The 17,102-nt window shown below is 39.4% G+C and overlaps 1 protein-coding gene across 1 annotated transcript; it reads left to right on the forward strand.

Annotated features, from left to right (window-relative positions):
- The first annotated feature begins 3,667 nt into the window (after positions 1-3,667).
- btbd2b (BTB (POZ) domain containing 2b) lies at positions 3,668-15,109 on the forward strand. The gene is made up of 9 exons (XM_084119319.1): positions 3,668-4,234; positions 5,072-5,191; positions 5,810-5,966; positions 7,956-8,061; positions 9,462-9,659; positions 10,289-10,481; positions 11,666-11,753; positions 13,321-13,467; positions 14,227-15,109. Exons 1-9 carry the CDS (start codon positions 3,729-3,731, stop codon positions 14,386-14,388), a joined length of 1,677 nt encoding a protein of 558 aa, XP_083975445.1. The 5' UTR covers positions 3,668-3,728; the 3' UTR covers positions 14,389-15,109.
- Positions 15,110-17,102: the final 1,993 nt, after the last annotated feature.

Raw genomic sequence — 17,102 nt, forward strand, 5'->3', positions numbered from 1 at the left:
TCACGGCACAATATAAAAAAAAAAAATTAAATAAAAAATACGCGGGACTCCCACACAATCCGCATGCGGAGCTGCGCCTACGTGCTGAGATTACATAACAGAAATCGCAGAACAGAGGCATTCAAGTTTTTATCATGCAATAAATATCATGATGGAATCCGGCTGAATATGTCAGATATGGAAGGCGTCTACATTATTTAAAAGGATAATTTACAAAAAAAAAAAAAAAAAAAATCGTTTTGGATAAAAGCATCTGCTAAATGGATAAATGTAAAATGCTGGATATGTTTATTCATGTTCTGACTACATGCATTCCCAATGTCTCACAGACCAGAGGTTTATTTTACGCAGATAACTATGGCAAGCCGTTTTGGCATATAAAATTACGTTTTGATTTTCTTTCTTTCTTTCTTTCTTTCTTTCTTTCTTTCTTTCTTTCTTTCTTTTGTTTATTTATAGCACTGCTAAAAACAACCGAGGTTGACCAAAGTGCTTTAGGCTACATAAAAACAAAAATAATAAAAGATAACACATAGCCTACATATTAACAAATCTCACACCACAGACACCACATGAGCAAGTTCCTGAATATATAAATATATTTTGGATAGTTACAATTGTATTTTGACGAGTCATAATTCTAATTTGAGTAGTCAAAATTATAATTAAATTTGTAATTGCACTGGTAAGAAATCTGATTCAAGATATCATAAATACTTTATGACTAGTCAAAACTCCATTGAAGATATCTGTAGCTAATGACGTCATAGATATCTTCAATTGACGAGTCACACATATGCAAAGGTTTTTTTAATTCTTCTTTTTTCTTGTTTATCTTTGGAGTCTTTGATGCCTGGTTTTGTTTTTGTAATGTTGTTTATAAGTTCAATACAAAAAAAAAAAAAAATACAAAAAAAACCCATAGCCTATGGCCATAATAGCCTGCACAAAGGTAATTAGAGATATCTCTAATTTAATTATCACTAGTAAAATTGTAATTTGAGATATCTCTAATTAGAATTATGCCTAAAAAATCAATTAGAGACATCTTTAATTACTATTTCTACTAGTCAAAACTCATTTGAAGATATCCAGAAATCATTTTTAATGGAAGTCAATGGAAGAATATGATTAGTCAAAATAGCATTGTAGAAATCTCGAATGTAAATTTTATGACTAGTCATAATTACATTGTAGATATCTTAATTCCAATTATGACGAGTCATAACTAAATTATGGCTAGTACAGCCAGTGATATGCTAAAATTTTTCAGTCCTTTAAAAAAAAAAAAAAAAGTTTTATTTGAACATTCAGTTTACAGTGTGAAACAACAAAATTAGAACACACCAATAATTATTAAGAATAACAAAAATATAAAGAATAGTAAAAGAAAGTACATTTGGTTTACAAAGGTTTACAATTTGAAAACTTACATTTATGAATATAAAATCTACATAGGAAAAGAATAAGATTTATTATAAAGCAGGCATTTGAATCCGCTTAAAAAAATCCAAAAATAACAATGATATTTTTGACAGGGTAAATATTCTGAATTAATTTTAAAGATATTTCTTTTACTTTGCTTGTGAGGACAAACCTTTGTTGTAAGAACCATATATTTTTCCAATTAAAATGATCAAAAAGTCTATTCCAATATGAGATTGCAAGGCAGAGACAATATTCTCAAGGAATAGAACTCATACGTTATAATTTCTTCCTTTCATTTCAGTGAAACATATCTCACCAATAGGTGTGTTGACAGGTTCAGGAGAAGATAATAAACCCAAAGAGAGAGTATATTTTTGATAAGCACGAGAATGCCAGATGGAATAGCAGAGCTTCGTTATTAAAGAGCTGTCTAACATGAAATATTCCATTACTGAACCACTGATTATAGAACAAAGACTAATTCTTAAATAAAATATTCCTATTGTTCCATATGTAACACCGATGAGGAGAATAGTTATGCTTGTAAATGAGAGTCTATGCCAATTAAGAACTTGTTGGTGAAAGTTAGATTGCTTGATAGGGAGTTTATAAATTATAAATTATAAATTACACATTAGAGCAAACTTTGCTGAGGGAAAATATTCCAAATAGAGGTGGGATTTTTAAGGAATCGATTAAGCCAATTTATTTTAATTGTGTTATTTAGTGAACTTAAATCAATGAAGTTTATGCCACCCTTTTGTTGAGAATTTAGTATCACTGACTTTTTCAAAACATGGGATTTGTTTTTCCAAAAAAATGTAATTAAGATTCCATCGATCATTTTACAAGTGTGCTTATCAGCGTAATGTGAAAACGGCTTGCCATACTGCAGCTTTTCCATGCGAGTCCCGAGAGTTTTAATCTGACATCGTGTTTAATAGCCTTTGTATTTTGTAATTTGCATAAATACATGGACACAAAAGCGGCAATCAGTAGATAAACAAGATCAAGTGGATATACAACAGAAAAAAACATATTTTTTTCTTTTCTTTTTGCATTAAATAATACAGTGTTTATGCAGGTATTACACGCAAGAGAAGTTAAGACGTGCAAAGATACGTTAAAAATGTCGTCAAATTCTTTAATTATAGGCCTACCAAAAATGGAAGATTGGGGTTTATACATATAGGAACTAATGGTTATGTTTGGAATAGCGTAGGGCGAATTAAGGTAAAGTGGGCCACTTTTTGTTAAACGTGTAATTTAGATACCTAGATGTTTTTTTTCTTTTCTTTTATTTATTACTTCTGTTAACTTTAATGTCCAGATAAATATATCAATTTGAATACAGTTGATATAATGTGTTATTTGCACGAGATATAGACCAAAAAACTCTTTGAGATCATGCACTCCAGGCAAATTTCTTTTCAGGTAAAGTGGGCCATCCCTGATTCATCAAAAACGATCCTGTATCTCAATTAAAAACACGTGATTTATTAACATATATTATCAAACGAACATATTCCACAACATTTTTTTACAAACCCAAAAGCACCTATAGGCTATGATGAGTCAAATTCCTCAGTTCACTAAATGCGTGTGAAATTCAAACTGAACATGTTGTGTTGATATTAAATTTGATGAAATCGGAATATCAGAATATTCAGAAATCAGAATATGGATGAAAATTTGGATGAAATATTTTTTTTCTGTCGGTTTTCTCTAACACTCTAAAAATGAACTTAAATTGTGTCCATATTTTAAAGCATTATATTAACCCTAACCCTGCATCTACATTTTGCCCCTCTCATCCTTTCTTCACTCCACAGATTGAACGTAATGCCTCGTCTTATTTGCATGTACAATTTTATATAGTGCTCTTAAAGAGATAGGTCATCCTAAAATGAAAATTGTGTCATCATTTACTCACACTCATGTTGTTTAAAACCTGTATGAGTTTCTTTGTTCTGTTGAACACAAAAGCAGATATTTAGAAGAACGTTTTTGTTGCTATTCCCTACTGACTTAGTACTCCATAGTCATATACTCCATAGATATAGAAGGCAAGGGGGACAAGAAACCGTGTGGCTACCAACATTCTTCAAAATATATTCTTCTGGGAACAAAGAACCTCACAGGTTTAGAAAAACTTGAGGGTGAGTAAATGATGACATAATTTAAAATTTTTTTGGGTAAACTATCACTTTAAGACCGGATGTTGTGCGCCAGTAATGACAGGATACTGACATTGCGCGTGATTTGTTTACTCATTCAACGGGTGCGCGCTTTAGTGTAAGATGGCTACCGGAGACAATAGTGGTCGGGTTCCGTGTTTAAATTTCTCCGGACACGGACCTTTGGGTAACAGCCAACCGAGCAACAGTCCTTACGCCTTGGCTGCGAGTCACGGAGGATCCGTCGGAGGCGGTGGAGGCTCTCATGGCGTAACGAGACGCTCAAACCCTCAAACGGGGCCCACGGGATTGGAAAGCCCCGGTGTCGCGTCTGGACCTCCGCCGAATCTGATGAACTCTGTCCCGGCTGCCGCTGCGGTGATGGGCCCGCTGGCTCTGCCCGCCTCGAACATGACCGGAAGCCCGTCTAACGCAGCGATGACACCGGCCACACACTCGTCTCTGTCCGCTGCTGCCGTGCTCGTGTACCGGGAGCCCGTTTATAACTGGCAGGCGACGAAAAGCACCGTTAAAGAGAGATTTGCGTTCTTGTTCAATAATGAAGTACTGAGTGATGTTCACTTTCTAGTGGGTAAAGGAATGGGAGTCCAGCGGATACCAGCACACAGGTGATTAACTAAACCGATGATGACATTATTATTCCATCAAACTACTGAAAATGAAAGTTCTGGCATCATTCTCTCTCTCTCTCTCTCTCTCTCTCTCTCTCTCACACACACACACACACACACACACAGTTTGGTTCGCTATCTTGGTGGGAACCTACCCATCACACACACACACACACAAACTAACCTGACCCCTAAACCTACCCATCACACACACACACACACACACTAACCCGACCCCTAAACCTACCCATCTCACACACACACACACACACACACACACACACTAACCTGACCCCTAAACCTACCCATCACACACACTAAGCTGACCCTTAAACCTACCCGCCATCTCACACACACACACACACACACACACGCACTTGTCTGGTTTACTGTCTTTGTGGGGACTCTCCATAGACTTAATGTTTTTTATACAGTACAAACTGTATATTCTATCTCCTTACACTAACCTGACCCCTAAACCTACCCATCACACACACACACACACACACACACACACACACACTAACCCGACCCTTAAACCTACCCATCACAGAAAACTTTCTGCATTTTTACATTTCCAAAAAAACTCATTCTGTGTGATTTATAAGCTTGTTTACCCACAGGGACCTCAGTTTAGGTCCCCACTGTGACACGAGTCCCCATGAGTCTGTGTGCATTCAGGTTGAAGTCCCCACCGGGATAGAAAAACATGAACACACACACACACACACACACACAAACTTGACACAAACACACCCTAAACCTACCCATCACACATTAATTAAAAATATGTACAGTATTATAAATGTATTAATTATAATATGACCATTCCAGGTTTGTTCTGGCCGCTGGCAGTGCAGTATTTGATGCCATGTTTAATGGAGGCATGGCCACCACGTCCACAGAGATCGAGCTTCCGGATGTAGAAGCTGCTGCGTTCCTCTCGTTGCTCAAGTATGATCCGGTTTCTTCATATGCATGTATATGTGCTGTTGTTCAAAAGTTCGGGATCAGTTCGATTTTTAATACCTTTAAAAGAAGTCTCTTCTGCTCACCAAGGCAGCATTTATTTAATTAAAAATACAACAACAACAACAACAACAAAAAATATTATTACAGTTTAAAACAACTGTTTTCTATTTTAATATATTTTAAAATGTAATTATAATATTACAAAAGATTCTATTTCAAATAAATGCTGTTTTGTAAACTTTCTATTCATCAAAGAATTGTTTTCAACATTGATGATAATAACAAATGTTTTTTGATCATCATATTATAGTGATTTCTGAAGGATCATGTGACACTGAAGACTGGAGTAATGATGCTGAAAATTCAGCTTTGATCACAGGAATAAATTACATTTTACTGTATATTCACATAGAAAACAGTTATTTTAAATTCTAATAATATTTCACAACATTACTGTACTTTTTGTATTTTGAATCAAATAAATGCAGCCTTGGTGAGCAGAAGAGACTTCTTTTAGAAACATAAAAAATCGCACCGATCCCAAAACTTTTCAACGGCAGTGCATTTTCCAGAAAGATGTGACGTTGAGCTTCTCTCCAGGTTCCTGTACTCGGATGAAGTGCAGATCGGCCCGGAGACGGTGATGACGACTCTCTACACCGCCAAGAAATACGCCGTCCCGGCCCTGGAGGCTCACTGTGTGGAGTTCCTCAAGAAGAACCTGCGGGCGGACAACGCCTTCATGCTGCTTACACAGGTGTGTGTGTGTGTGTGTGTGTCTAGGGTTTGAAATTATCTTTTTCACTCACCGGCCAATTTGGCTACTAAGTTACCGGCCATTCAGAACTTCTACCAGCCAAAAGAAAAAAAGAAGTAATTAACCAGATTAACTACGTCACAGCTTATATATTTATTTATTATAACATTTGGATTTCATACATTCATTTCTTATTCAAACAAAATCCTGTTATCCAGCGTGTCCTCCCTTCCTCTTTCATCCTCATGCTTTTCACCAAAAATGTGTTTTAGGAGGACAGATCAATACAGAACATCAAACACCACACAGAACAAAGCAAACCTGTGGTCTCAGGATCAGCCAGGCTCTGCTGAAAATGCAGGATGATGGAAAATCTCTAAAAATCTAAATAACTATCTTTTCTTTTAACCAAATGTTTTTTTTAATCTCCGCTATTTCTTCAATGCAAATGAACAAGAGTGCCGGTATTTGTTGTGTAGTGACGTGTGTGTTCAAGTAAGCAGATATGAGCAGATTCTGCACAATACACTGTATTTAATATATCATGACGACTCACGAGTATTTGCGCTAAATCTGTGCAGATTTGATTTATGCCTGGTTCAGATTACATGATTTTTTTGTCTAAAATCTTGTCGTGTAGTGGACAAGAAACATGTCAGACTACACATTGCTTTCCGACCAGTCATCGCATGCCGTCTCACACACACACACACATATTCACTCGCACACATATATACACACACACACGCGCACACACATACTCACTCTCGCTTACTCGCGTGCACACACACACACACACACACTTACTCACTCGCGCACATACACTCTCACTCACTCGCACTCACTCACGCACACACACACTCACTCACTCACTTACTCACTCACTTACTCGCGCACATACTCTCACTCACTCACGCACTCGCACTCACTCACGCACTCGCACTCACTCACGCACACACACACTCACTTACTCACTCACACACACTCACGCACATACACTCTCACTCACTCACTCACGCACACACACACACACTCACTCACTCACTTACTCACTCACTTACTCACTCACACACACGCACACACACACACACACACTTACTCACTCGTGCACATAAACTCACTCACTCACGCACTCGCACTCACTCACTCACGCACACACACACTCACTCGAGCACGCATACACACACACACTCACTCACTCACTCACTTACTCGCGCACATACACTCACTCACTCACGCACTCGCACTCACGCACACGCACTCACTCACTCACTCACTCACTCACACACACTCGCACACACACACTCACTCGCGCATGCATACACACTCACACACTCGCTCACTTACTCACACACACACACACACTTACTCACTCGCGCACATACACTCTCACTCACTCACTCACTCACGCACACACACACTCACTCACGCATGCATACACACACACACACACTCACTTACTCACTCACTTCATCGCGCACATACACACACTCACTCGCGCACACACACATACACACTCATTCACTCACTCACTCTTGACGGAACCGTTGTGGAGGACTGAAAATGTTTTTTTTAACATGCTAATCTTTTTATGGTGATGTCGTGAAGCATCGCAGACCCGGCGTTGGTTGTTGTCCACTATGACACACTATACGAGATGAAACAATTGAATCTTGCGTCCTGACGCCCTTTGTCATTTACGAATCCCCACGACACCGTACGTCAAACGGATCGTGCCAAAATCGGGCTAAAATCGTGTAATCTGAACCAGGCATTACACAGACTTCCCCAGCAAAGTGAGTAAACATAAGACAAGTAACATGCCAAATTGGCTCGTGATTTAACAGCGTTACCCGCCACTGTTGATTTTAACACTCATTTGGCAGGTGTTAATTTCAAACCCTGTGTGTGTGTGTGTGTGTGTGTGTGTGTGATGTTTCCACTCCAAGCTCCTGTGGTTCTGATTCTGATTGTGTTGTTTGTGTCAAGGCGAGACTCTTCGATGAGCCTCAGCTGGCCAGTCTGTGCCTGGAGAACATCGACAAGAACACAGGAGACGCTCTGGCTGCGGAAGGATTCACAGATATTGATCTGGGTACTGTATCATGGATTCAAGCCCACAATGCACCACAGTACAGGCCTGCTGCTCAGTCAAACCACAACAGGACTGAATCAATATCAATATTAGGGGTGGGAGGAAAACAATGATTCTCCAACGCATTCTGAAAGTTTCAGAATCGATTGTAAGTTTAGTTTTTATGGCATTATTATATACTCTGCTTACTTTTAATTCCACACAGAAACACAAAACCCCCCGAACCATCCATTAAATAGTCTTCCATAACGATAAAAAATGTTGAAGCGAATTACAAAGGTGTTTCTCAACCACTGTGTGGAAAATTATCACATGGCAAAAAATAAAATAACTTAATTTAATTAAATGCTACAAAACAGAATATATCGCTTTCAGGCAGAAACCGTGAATCTCTATATTTAGTTTTATTTTAAAAAATCAATGCTATTGGCCATCCTTTACCTCTGTCTGTGGGTTTTACAAATATTCAAGCAATGAAAAGCAGTTAAAAGAGCTTGTGACTAAACCTAGTGACTCCATTGGCTCCTCAAACCGTCAGTCAAATCTCATAACTCCACCAATATGAAGAATTGTAATAATTAATAAGATAGGATTGGGATCGGATTGTGACTCCCAGAATCGGATTGGATTGCGAAGTGCCTAAAGATTACCACCGCTAATCAATATTATCATTATCATGCCAAAAATTTAAGTCGTTTTATGTATTTATTTGACTTAATCCTATTGTTTTTTTTAGTTGCATTGGTCATAATTATTTTTTTGTTCTTAAACTTGTTAGTGTTGACTTGAAAAACTTCTTCAAGCAATGTTTTCTATTACTTCACTGATAAATAAAGGCCACGCGCTATTATTTTAAAATGATATACTCTACCGTTTAAAAGTTTTATTATGAATTTAATTTTTTTCTACTTTTATTCAGCAAGGATGCATTAAATGATCAAACATAATGATATTTATAATGTTACAAAAGATTTCTATTGCAAACTCCTGTTCTTTTGAACTCTATACATCGAAGAATCCTGAATATATTTGGTTTCCACACAAATATGAAGCAGCACGACTGTTTTCAACTGATAATAACGAGAGCAGCAAATCAGTATTTGAATGATTTCTGAAGGATCATGTGACACTGAAGATGCTGAAAATACTGCTTTGATCACAGGAATAAATTACATTTTTAACATATATTCCAATAGAAAACCGCCATTTTGAATTATAATATTTCACTTTTTAACTTTTTTATGGTATTATTGTACATGTTAAATGGAGTTTGTTCAGTAGCACATTAGCTTTACTGTAGTATTGGAATTGGTGTCAACAACTGAAATACAACTTGTGTCAGCATCCTCACAGATGTCACTCTCTCTCTCTCTCTCTCTCTCTCTCTCTCTCTCTCTCAGACACACTGTTTGCGGTGTTGGAGAGAGATACTCTGGGCGTGCGAGAGGTGCGTTTGTTCGTAGCGGCGGTTCGCTGGGCGGAGGCCGAAACGCATCGACAGCAGCTTCAGCCCACGCCGGAGAACAAGAGACGTGTGCTGGGAAAAGCCCTCAGTCTCATCCGCTTCCCTCTCATGACGATCGAGGAGTTCGCCGCAGGTCTCCATCCGTTCTCGCTTTCTTTTGTATCAGGTTTTGATGGCTTTAGGGTTTATAGGGGTAAAGACAGTTTTTATTTTTTTTATTTAAGTCCTGGAAAACCCTTGAAAACAGCCGTATTTATGAAAAGGTACTTGAAAAGCACTTGAATTATTGAAAGACAAAATATGTGAAATTAGTGTTTAATTTTATTGATAAAACAATCTTTTCGCTCAAACACTGCAGCCCGGCTGATATAGATATAGAGGCATTTCGCATGGCCATGAGTGTGATATTGCTCATAAATATCCAGGTATATGATACAGATTTCATTTTTCAGGTCAATCATATATTCATGAGGGGGGAAATCAGTTTGAATAAGAAAAACAATATATTTGTCATAGAATCCTTTTTAAATAAAGTTACCACAGTCATTGCATCCGCTGCACTTTATTTGTAGCATTTTTTTTAATTATTTTAGTTTATCTATTTACCTTTTTTAGAATTTGAAAGATGATAAAGATATTGTTTGATAAGTGAGATGTCTGATTGAAGTCCTTGAAAACCAAAAAAGTAGTGCTTGAAAAGTCCTTGAATTTCATTTTACAGTATCGGTACGAACCCTGTGAGCGTGTGTGTGTTTCACTCAGGTCCTGCTCAGTCAGCCATCCTGACGGACCGAGAGGTGGTGAGTCTCTTCCTGCACTTCACGGTGAACCCTAAACCCCGCGTGGAGTTCATCGACCGGCCGCGCTGCTGTCTGCGGGGGAAGGAGTGCAGCATCACGCGCTTCGGGCAGGTGGAGAGCCGCTGGGGCTACAGCGGGACCAGCGACCGCATCCGGTGAGCGGAAGAGACATTCTCACGAGCCGCGTTTCCATTACACTTCAAATTGCGCAAATTGAAAATACTCCCAATGGAAACACGACCGTTCGCAAAGACCCGCCCCCTTTAGTTACTGTTGCTCTGTCCGACAAGCCACGCCGCTCTCACTCTACATCATGTTCTCACACAGTGAAACACACATCGCGGAGCAGAGAGGACACTGACAACACACTGAGACAGGACAGACCAGGGTACTTTTGATATGAAACAAAGTCTCACCTTTCAAATTTGGTCATTTTTTAAAAGAAATGTAAACAATGAATACGGTTTTGTGGCTCTTAAATGTGTCTGACAGATCGCTCAGTTAAAGCTGCTCGTGAACCGATCATCTCTTCCTATAGCATCAAATAAACATGAATGAACATCAGAAGGAATGTTGTTTTAACCGTGGAAAGACGTCAGTACACTACGTTTTTCAAGTTCAAATCCTCCAACGTTAATCTACTAAAAAAATGGCGGATGGTGGATATTGATTGGTCAGATCGCCTGTCAATCAAACTCCCTGCTAAGGTTCGATTTTGCAAAAACTCCTATATGTCGCAAAAAACTTTTTCCGCTCGCATGAGGGGTTTTTTCAGGCTATTCGAAAAAGGAATATTTTCGCAAAACTGCAATGGAAACAGTTTTTGCGCATTTACAGTCACATGACGTCGATGACGCGGTGTGTTTGGACAGAAGAAGAGACAGAGTTCTTTATTAAACTCATTAAAGACAAAAGTATCACGATAATACTGGATTCTAAACCACAAAGAAATGCCACAATTTATCAAGAGCTTGAAGCAGAAATGAGGGAGAAACTCCTCATATGTGCCGCTCACAGTATAAGGGTCTTTCCTTGCTATTAATGCTTGGATAACACACATACGTCTCCTTCCATTAATAATAATGGCCAGTGCGGTGGCTGGGATATACATAAACCTACCGCCATCTGTTGCCATGATTTCTGGAATGATTTATCGGGAGAGGAAAGAACTGTGTTTTAGCCGTATAACATTGGTTAATGGAATCGCCGTCATTTCGCAATGGTTTTATATCGACATTTAGAAAATATCGCAAAAGTTTTGTGCAAATCTGTAATGGAAACGCCGTGGCTACAGTCACCGCCCGTGTGAAGTGCACTAACTCAATGACCGTGTTTGCAGGTTCTCTGTAAATCGCAGGATATTTATTGTGGGTTTCGGGCTTTATGGATCCATACACGGGCCTACAGACTATCAGGTCAACATACAGGTACGTCTGTCCAACAGATCGTGTTTTCTCATCAATGCAAGTTCATTTAAAGTGTCATTCATATATTTGTTGTAATTTTGTGTTTTTTACACCATTTTTTTTTATATTTTATATATATTAACAATATTTAAAAATGTATTTTATTTGAATAAATATTAATTGGCATTTCAGTTTTATTATTTCAGTAGAAGTTAAACTAAAGGAAAATGAGAAATGTTTCATTTCTTTAATATTTTATTCCAGTTAATAGTGTTTCCAAACTTGTCATTTCACTGTTATTTTAGGATCATTGAGATGTAATTATAGTTTCTATTAATTAATATAAATATGTATAAAATCAAATGTGTTGTAATTTTGTGTTTTTGTCAGTACATTATATTTTTAAATGTATTTTATTTATTTTTAGAAAAATGTATTATTTTAGTTTTATTTATTTTAGTAGAAGATAAACTAAATGAAAAGGAGAAATGTTTTAAAAAGTTTTTTTAAAATATTTGATTTCAGTTTATAAACTGTTTCCAAACTTGTAATTTCTGTAATTAATAAAGATTTTATTAATAATTTGAATTAGGTCCACTATATATATATATAGTCATGACCTGGCTCTAAAGCCATGACAAAAATAGAAGGACGCAGTTTTAAACCACAAAAATGACATTTATTAACTAAACAAAAACACAGATACAACAACTAACATAACATTATACAACCATGAAGTGTGAAAATCAGTAAGGTCAGTAGAATGAGGTGCATGTTTGGATGAATGGAACGTATACTGTTGCGTGTTGCATGAACAAAGCAATTAGTGCACAGGAGAGAAGGGCTGTACTGGAACAAAGAGAGTGGTAGGTTTATGAAGGCGTGAAACACCTGGGCCCAGGTGTCCCCAATCTCACTGACAAGCAATAGCCACGCCCCCTGCAACACAGAACAAACCAGACACAAGGAAACAGGCCAGACCAACAGGCCATCACAATATATATATATATATTATATTTTAAAAATATATTTTTAAATACATTTTATTTTGTTTAAAAAAGGTAAATATTAATTATTATTTCAGTTTTAGTTATATTTATTTTATTACAAGTTAAACTAAAAATGAGAAATGTATAAAAAACCTTTATCATGAATTTAGTTTTGGTTAACTGATAGTAACAGTGCTGTTCAGTTGATCGTAACAGATAGTTTTGCACGTCATTGGTTGCACCAGATGTTGACGTCAGGCCGCTCTAACAAACAGTGTTTGAAAGTGTTACATTGTTAAGAAAGTCAAACTTTTATAGATCTACATTATTGCCTTTGGCTCACTCTTAAATGAGACTTCAGGGTCATTCAGGGTTTACGTTTTATCAGTGCATGTATTCCCTGTAAACCGAACCCATGATCTTAGAGTTTCCAGTGGCCTTATCTACTGTTCGAGTTACCAGAATAACTAGTTTATGGTGGGAAAGTATTTTAACTCCAAAAATACCCACTTGATCATTAACAGAACTATTCTAAGAGTAAATGCTGCTTGTAAGTGCTTGTGTGCTTCACAGATCCTGATTGACTGAGTTTCTTTCAGATCATCCACACAGACAGCAACACGGTCCTGGGTCAGAACGACACCGGCTTCAGCTGTGACGGGTCGGCCAACACGTTCAGGGTCATGTTCAAGGAACCGGTGGAGGTTCTGCCCAATGTTAATTACACAGCCTGTGCTACATTAAAGGTGAGGTTGTGTGTTTATCAGTTAATCTGCTTAAACTAACAGTCTGATTTCATCCACACCAAGACATTTGTTATTCTGGTTCCCTTTTCTTTCCATTTCCTTCTTGCCTGAAACGAGTCGTCAGTAATTCAGTCTCACTTCCTGCTGAACCTGTGTAGGTTTGTAACTAATTAGCATAATGCCAGCCTCTGGTCTTGATTGGCTGAACAGCGTCTCTTAGCTCCGCCCTCAAACACTATAGTGTATCTGAGACGGGAAGAGTTTGTGTTGTTCATGTGGAGAAGACGCTGTTTTCTGCTGACAAAGCAAATCCACTTTGATGAGATTAATACGGTTAAAACTCACGCCATCGTTACTGTTCGTATCACTGAGTATCAAGAGCTGAGATTCAGATATGATAATGAGCGTTTTATTTCGACCAATCACAGCAGACTGGGCCATCTGACCAATCAGAGCAGAGCAGCTCTCAGAGAGGCGGGGTTTAGAGAGACTGAATTTTCGAACTAACCGTTTCAGACACAGAAAAGAGCTGATGCTGCAATGGAGATTATGAAGAAAATTAGTGTTTTTTGACCTTGAATGCATGTAAACCAGTTGTAGGAGAAAACAATACTACATTAGGCACTTTTAAAATGGCACTGCTAATGTACATTTATTAAATATGGACTTTTTCATGACTTATAAAACGAGTTCTGAAGATCAGCTTGATGTGCAGTGAATCTGTCTGTGTTTGTAACGTTCCTCTCTCTCCTCTCGAAGGGTCCGGATTCGCACTACGGCACTAAAGGCATGAGGAAGGTCACGCACGAGTCGTCCGGCACCGGCACCAAAACCTGCTTCACGTTCTGCTACGCCGCGGGCAACAACAACGGCACGTCCGTAGAGGACGGCCAGATCCCAGAAGTCATCTTCTACACGTAGTTAGAAGATTCGATTGGCACATAATATTGCACTTGACCGTAACACTGACAGTACGTAACTGTTACAGAAAGAACGTTTGTCTTCAGGAGCTTCTGTGTTTAATAGCTGACTTTGGAGGGCTTATATTTACACTGACTGTTAACAGCAAGTGAATTACTCACCCATGACTGACTGAGATGTAACAAATGTATCTTTATTTTTGTGTATCGGATTTTGCATCAGTCGATCTGGGTTGCGATTAAAAAATCTTGCCAAAAAAGCACCTCATAATGTTTTAGAGCTTTACATTTAACTCCATTATACAGGGAAAAATGACTTGATGTGTATGCAACTGATTCGTGGTTATTCAGCCCTACAGAAGTAATTACTGTACATATTTTTGTCACTGAGTTTGGACTGAAATGGTCTTTTAGATTATTATTTGAAAAAAGCTAATTATATCAAATCAATCAGTTTCCATGTTGGAGTAGTTCCTGCGTTCAGCTTTTGGTCTAGCAGTGTGATTGTAGACCAGAAGTCTTTGGGAACTTCTTTTCTTTTGTGCCAAGGTTTCCTTAGATACATTCAGCACTTAATTGAACTAGTGGGTGAAAGTCCATTCAGGAACACAGTATTTATTTACAGGATGAGCCTCAGTCTGATGTTTCTTGATTGTAGATGGGTCGGTTATATTGGGTCTTTGTATGACTGATCATGTCCAATAAAGTTTAATCATTCTTTACTTTTGAATGTTTTTGTCCACTTGTTTTTAAGGACTTCAGACTGTATTTAATGTTGACACATTAACAGTAATGTTTAACATACTCATTAACATCCTCATTAGTTGAGAAGTTTCAGCGACTGAATATACAAAAAGGAAAATTCTAGCTTTATATTCTTATCATTTGTTTAGAATAAGAAATACATAAAATACTTCTTTAAAAATTAAAATAAATAAAAATTAAAACATTAAAATAGGCTCATTCTCTGTTTTTGTCAAGTTTATTTATTTATTGCTTTATGGAATAAAATTGCTTCAAAGCAGCTTTAAAGAAAAATCAACGTGAGCCAGACAGCCAGTGTTATTTTAGTATAATTGAGTTCCCTTTCAGTTCGGTCACGTTCGACGTAGTTGGACGTACCGTACTGATTGGGATCACGCTTAGTGAGCCTGTCATCTTCGAAAATAGATAAAACGAGCCAATGCACATTGGCGTGAGAGATTTGCATCTCGCGCTCCGCCCCGTAGTGCGGGTATAAACAAGGAAGCGGGTGCACGCCCCACTTGTCTTTCGCTTCTGAGCCGATCGGTCTTCACGTCTATGTCTCTGAAGAATGTTGATATAAAATTCAATGAGCGAGTGTGTTGGTGATCCACCTGTCAGTGTTGCCACGATCATTCCCCTGTGTGTTCCGGCACTTGTGTGAGTCCCATTTCCTGAAAGAGCAACACAGGTGAGTTTGTGTCTTTTTCAAGATGTCATTCCACCCGTGCGTTTCTGGATGCGGTCATTCCCTGTCCCCATCTGACGGTCACAATAGTTGTATCACGTGTTTGGGCATTCAGCACGCTGAAGCAGCTTTTGTGGATAGTTCATGTTCCCATTGTGGGAACATGACTATCGCGGTGCTAAGATCGAGACTCGCCTTCATGCGTGAAGGTGGAGTCCCCATTACCATGCGCCGTTCTAAGGCGTTGTGTGGGATGGGTGATCTGAGGATCATAGTGACGGCTTCCCCACTCGGTAACCAATCCCTGTGGGCCCCTCAGTCCTCTACCACACCGCAGCCGGCGGAGCTCCCCGTTGAGCGCGCTGGTCCCTCTGTAATGGACGACCAGCCTTTTAATTTGGGGCCCCTCCAGAGGACAGGATGTCGATTGCAACATTGGAGGGTGAGCTGAGCTCTGGAGATGATGACTCGGAGCGTTACCCCCTCCGGGGAGAGTCCAGAGATGTCAGCTATGCTGAAACAGGTCGCCAAGGCAGTCAGGCTCGCGTAGAATCCTCCACTGTGTCCCGAACCGTCTCGGTTGGATGATTGGTTTCTCGGGGTGGGCCAGGCTGGTTCTCAGCCCGCCACCCCAGTGCCTTTCTTTCCCGAAGTGCATGAAGAGCTTACCAGGTCGTGGACGGCACCTTTCTCTGCCAGAAACTGCCTGAGTAGCTCCTCCCCCCTCACTACCCTCAATGGAGGAGCGGTGAAGGGTTACGAGGCTGTCCCTCCAGTGGAGCGTTCTGTCGTGATGCACCTGTGTCCGACGACTGCTACCTCTTGGAAGGGGGATCCTTGTCTCCCATCTAAAGCCTTTGAGTTCTCGTCTGTTCTCATGGGCAAGGCTTACAAAGCCTGGTCCACCAGGCCAAGGCACTCATGGACACGCACAAGAGTAGCCCAGACTGTGCGCTCATAGGTGAGCTCCGCACCACAACCGACCTCGCCCTTCAGGGACACGAGCGTTGCGACCTTAGTGGTCCAGGAGCACCATATCTGGCTCAACCTGGCCGATATGAGGAATGCGGACAAGGTTCGCTTCCTGGACTCCCTCATTTCCCAGGCTGGGCTGTTCGGCGACGCGGTGGAAAACTGCGTCCAACAGTTCTCTCCAGCCCAGGTGCAGAAGGAGGTCATCTGGCATATCCTGCCTCGGCGGCCCACTGCTGCCTCCACCCCTCCGCCGGTGGCAGATCCTCCGCCTGCTCGTTGCCTCTGCTCCCACTAGGCCACCGCAGCAG

The sequence above is a fragment of the Abramis brama genome (genome assembly GCF_963993115.1).
Source record: "Abramis brama genome assembly, chromosome: 7".
In the NCBI taxonomy this organism is placed as follows: Eukaryota; Metazoa; Chordata; class Actinopteri; order Cypriniformes; family Leuciscidae; genus Abramis; species Abramis brama.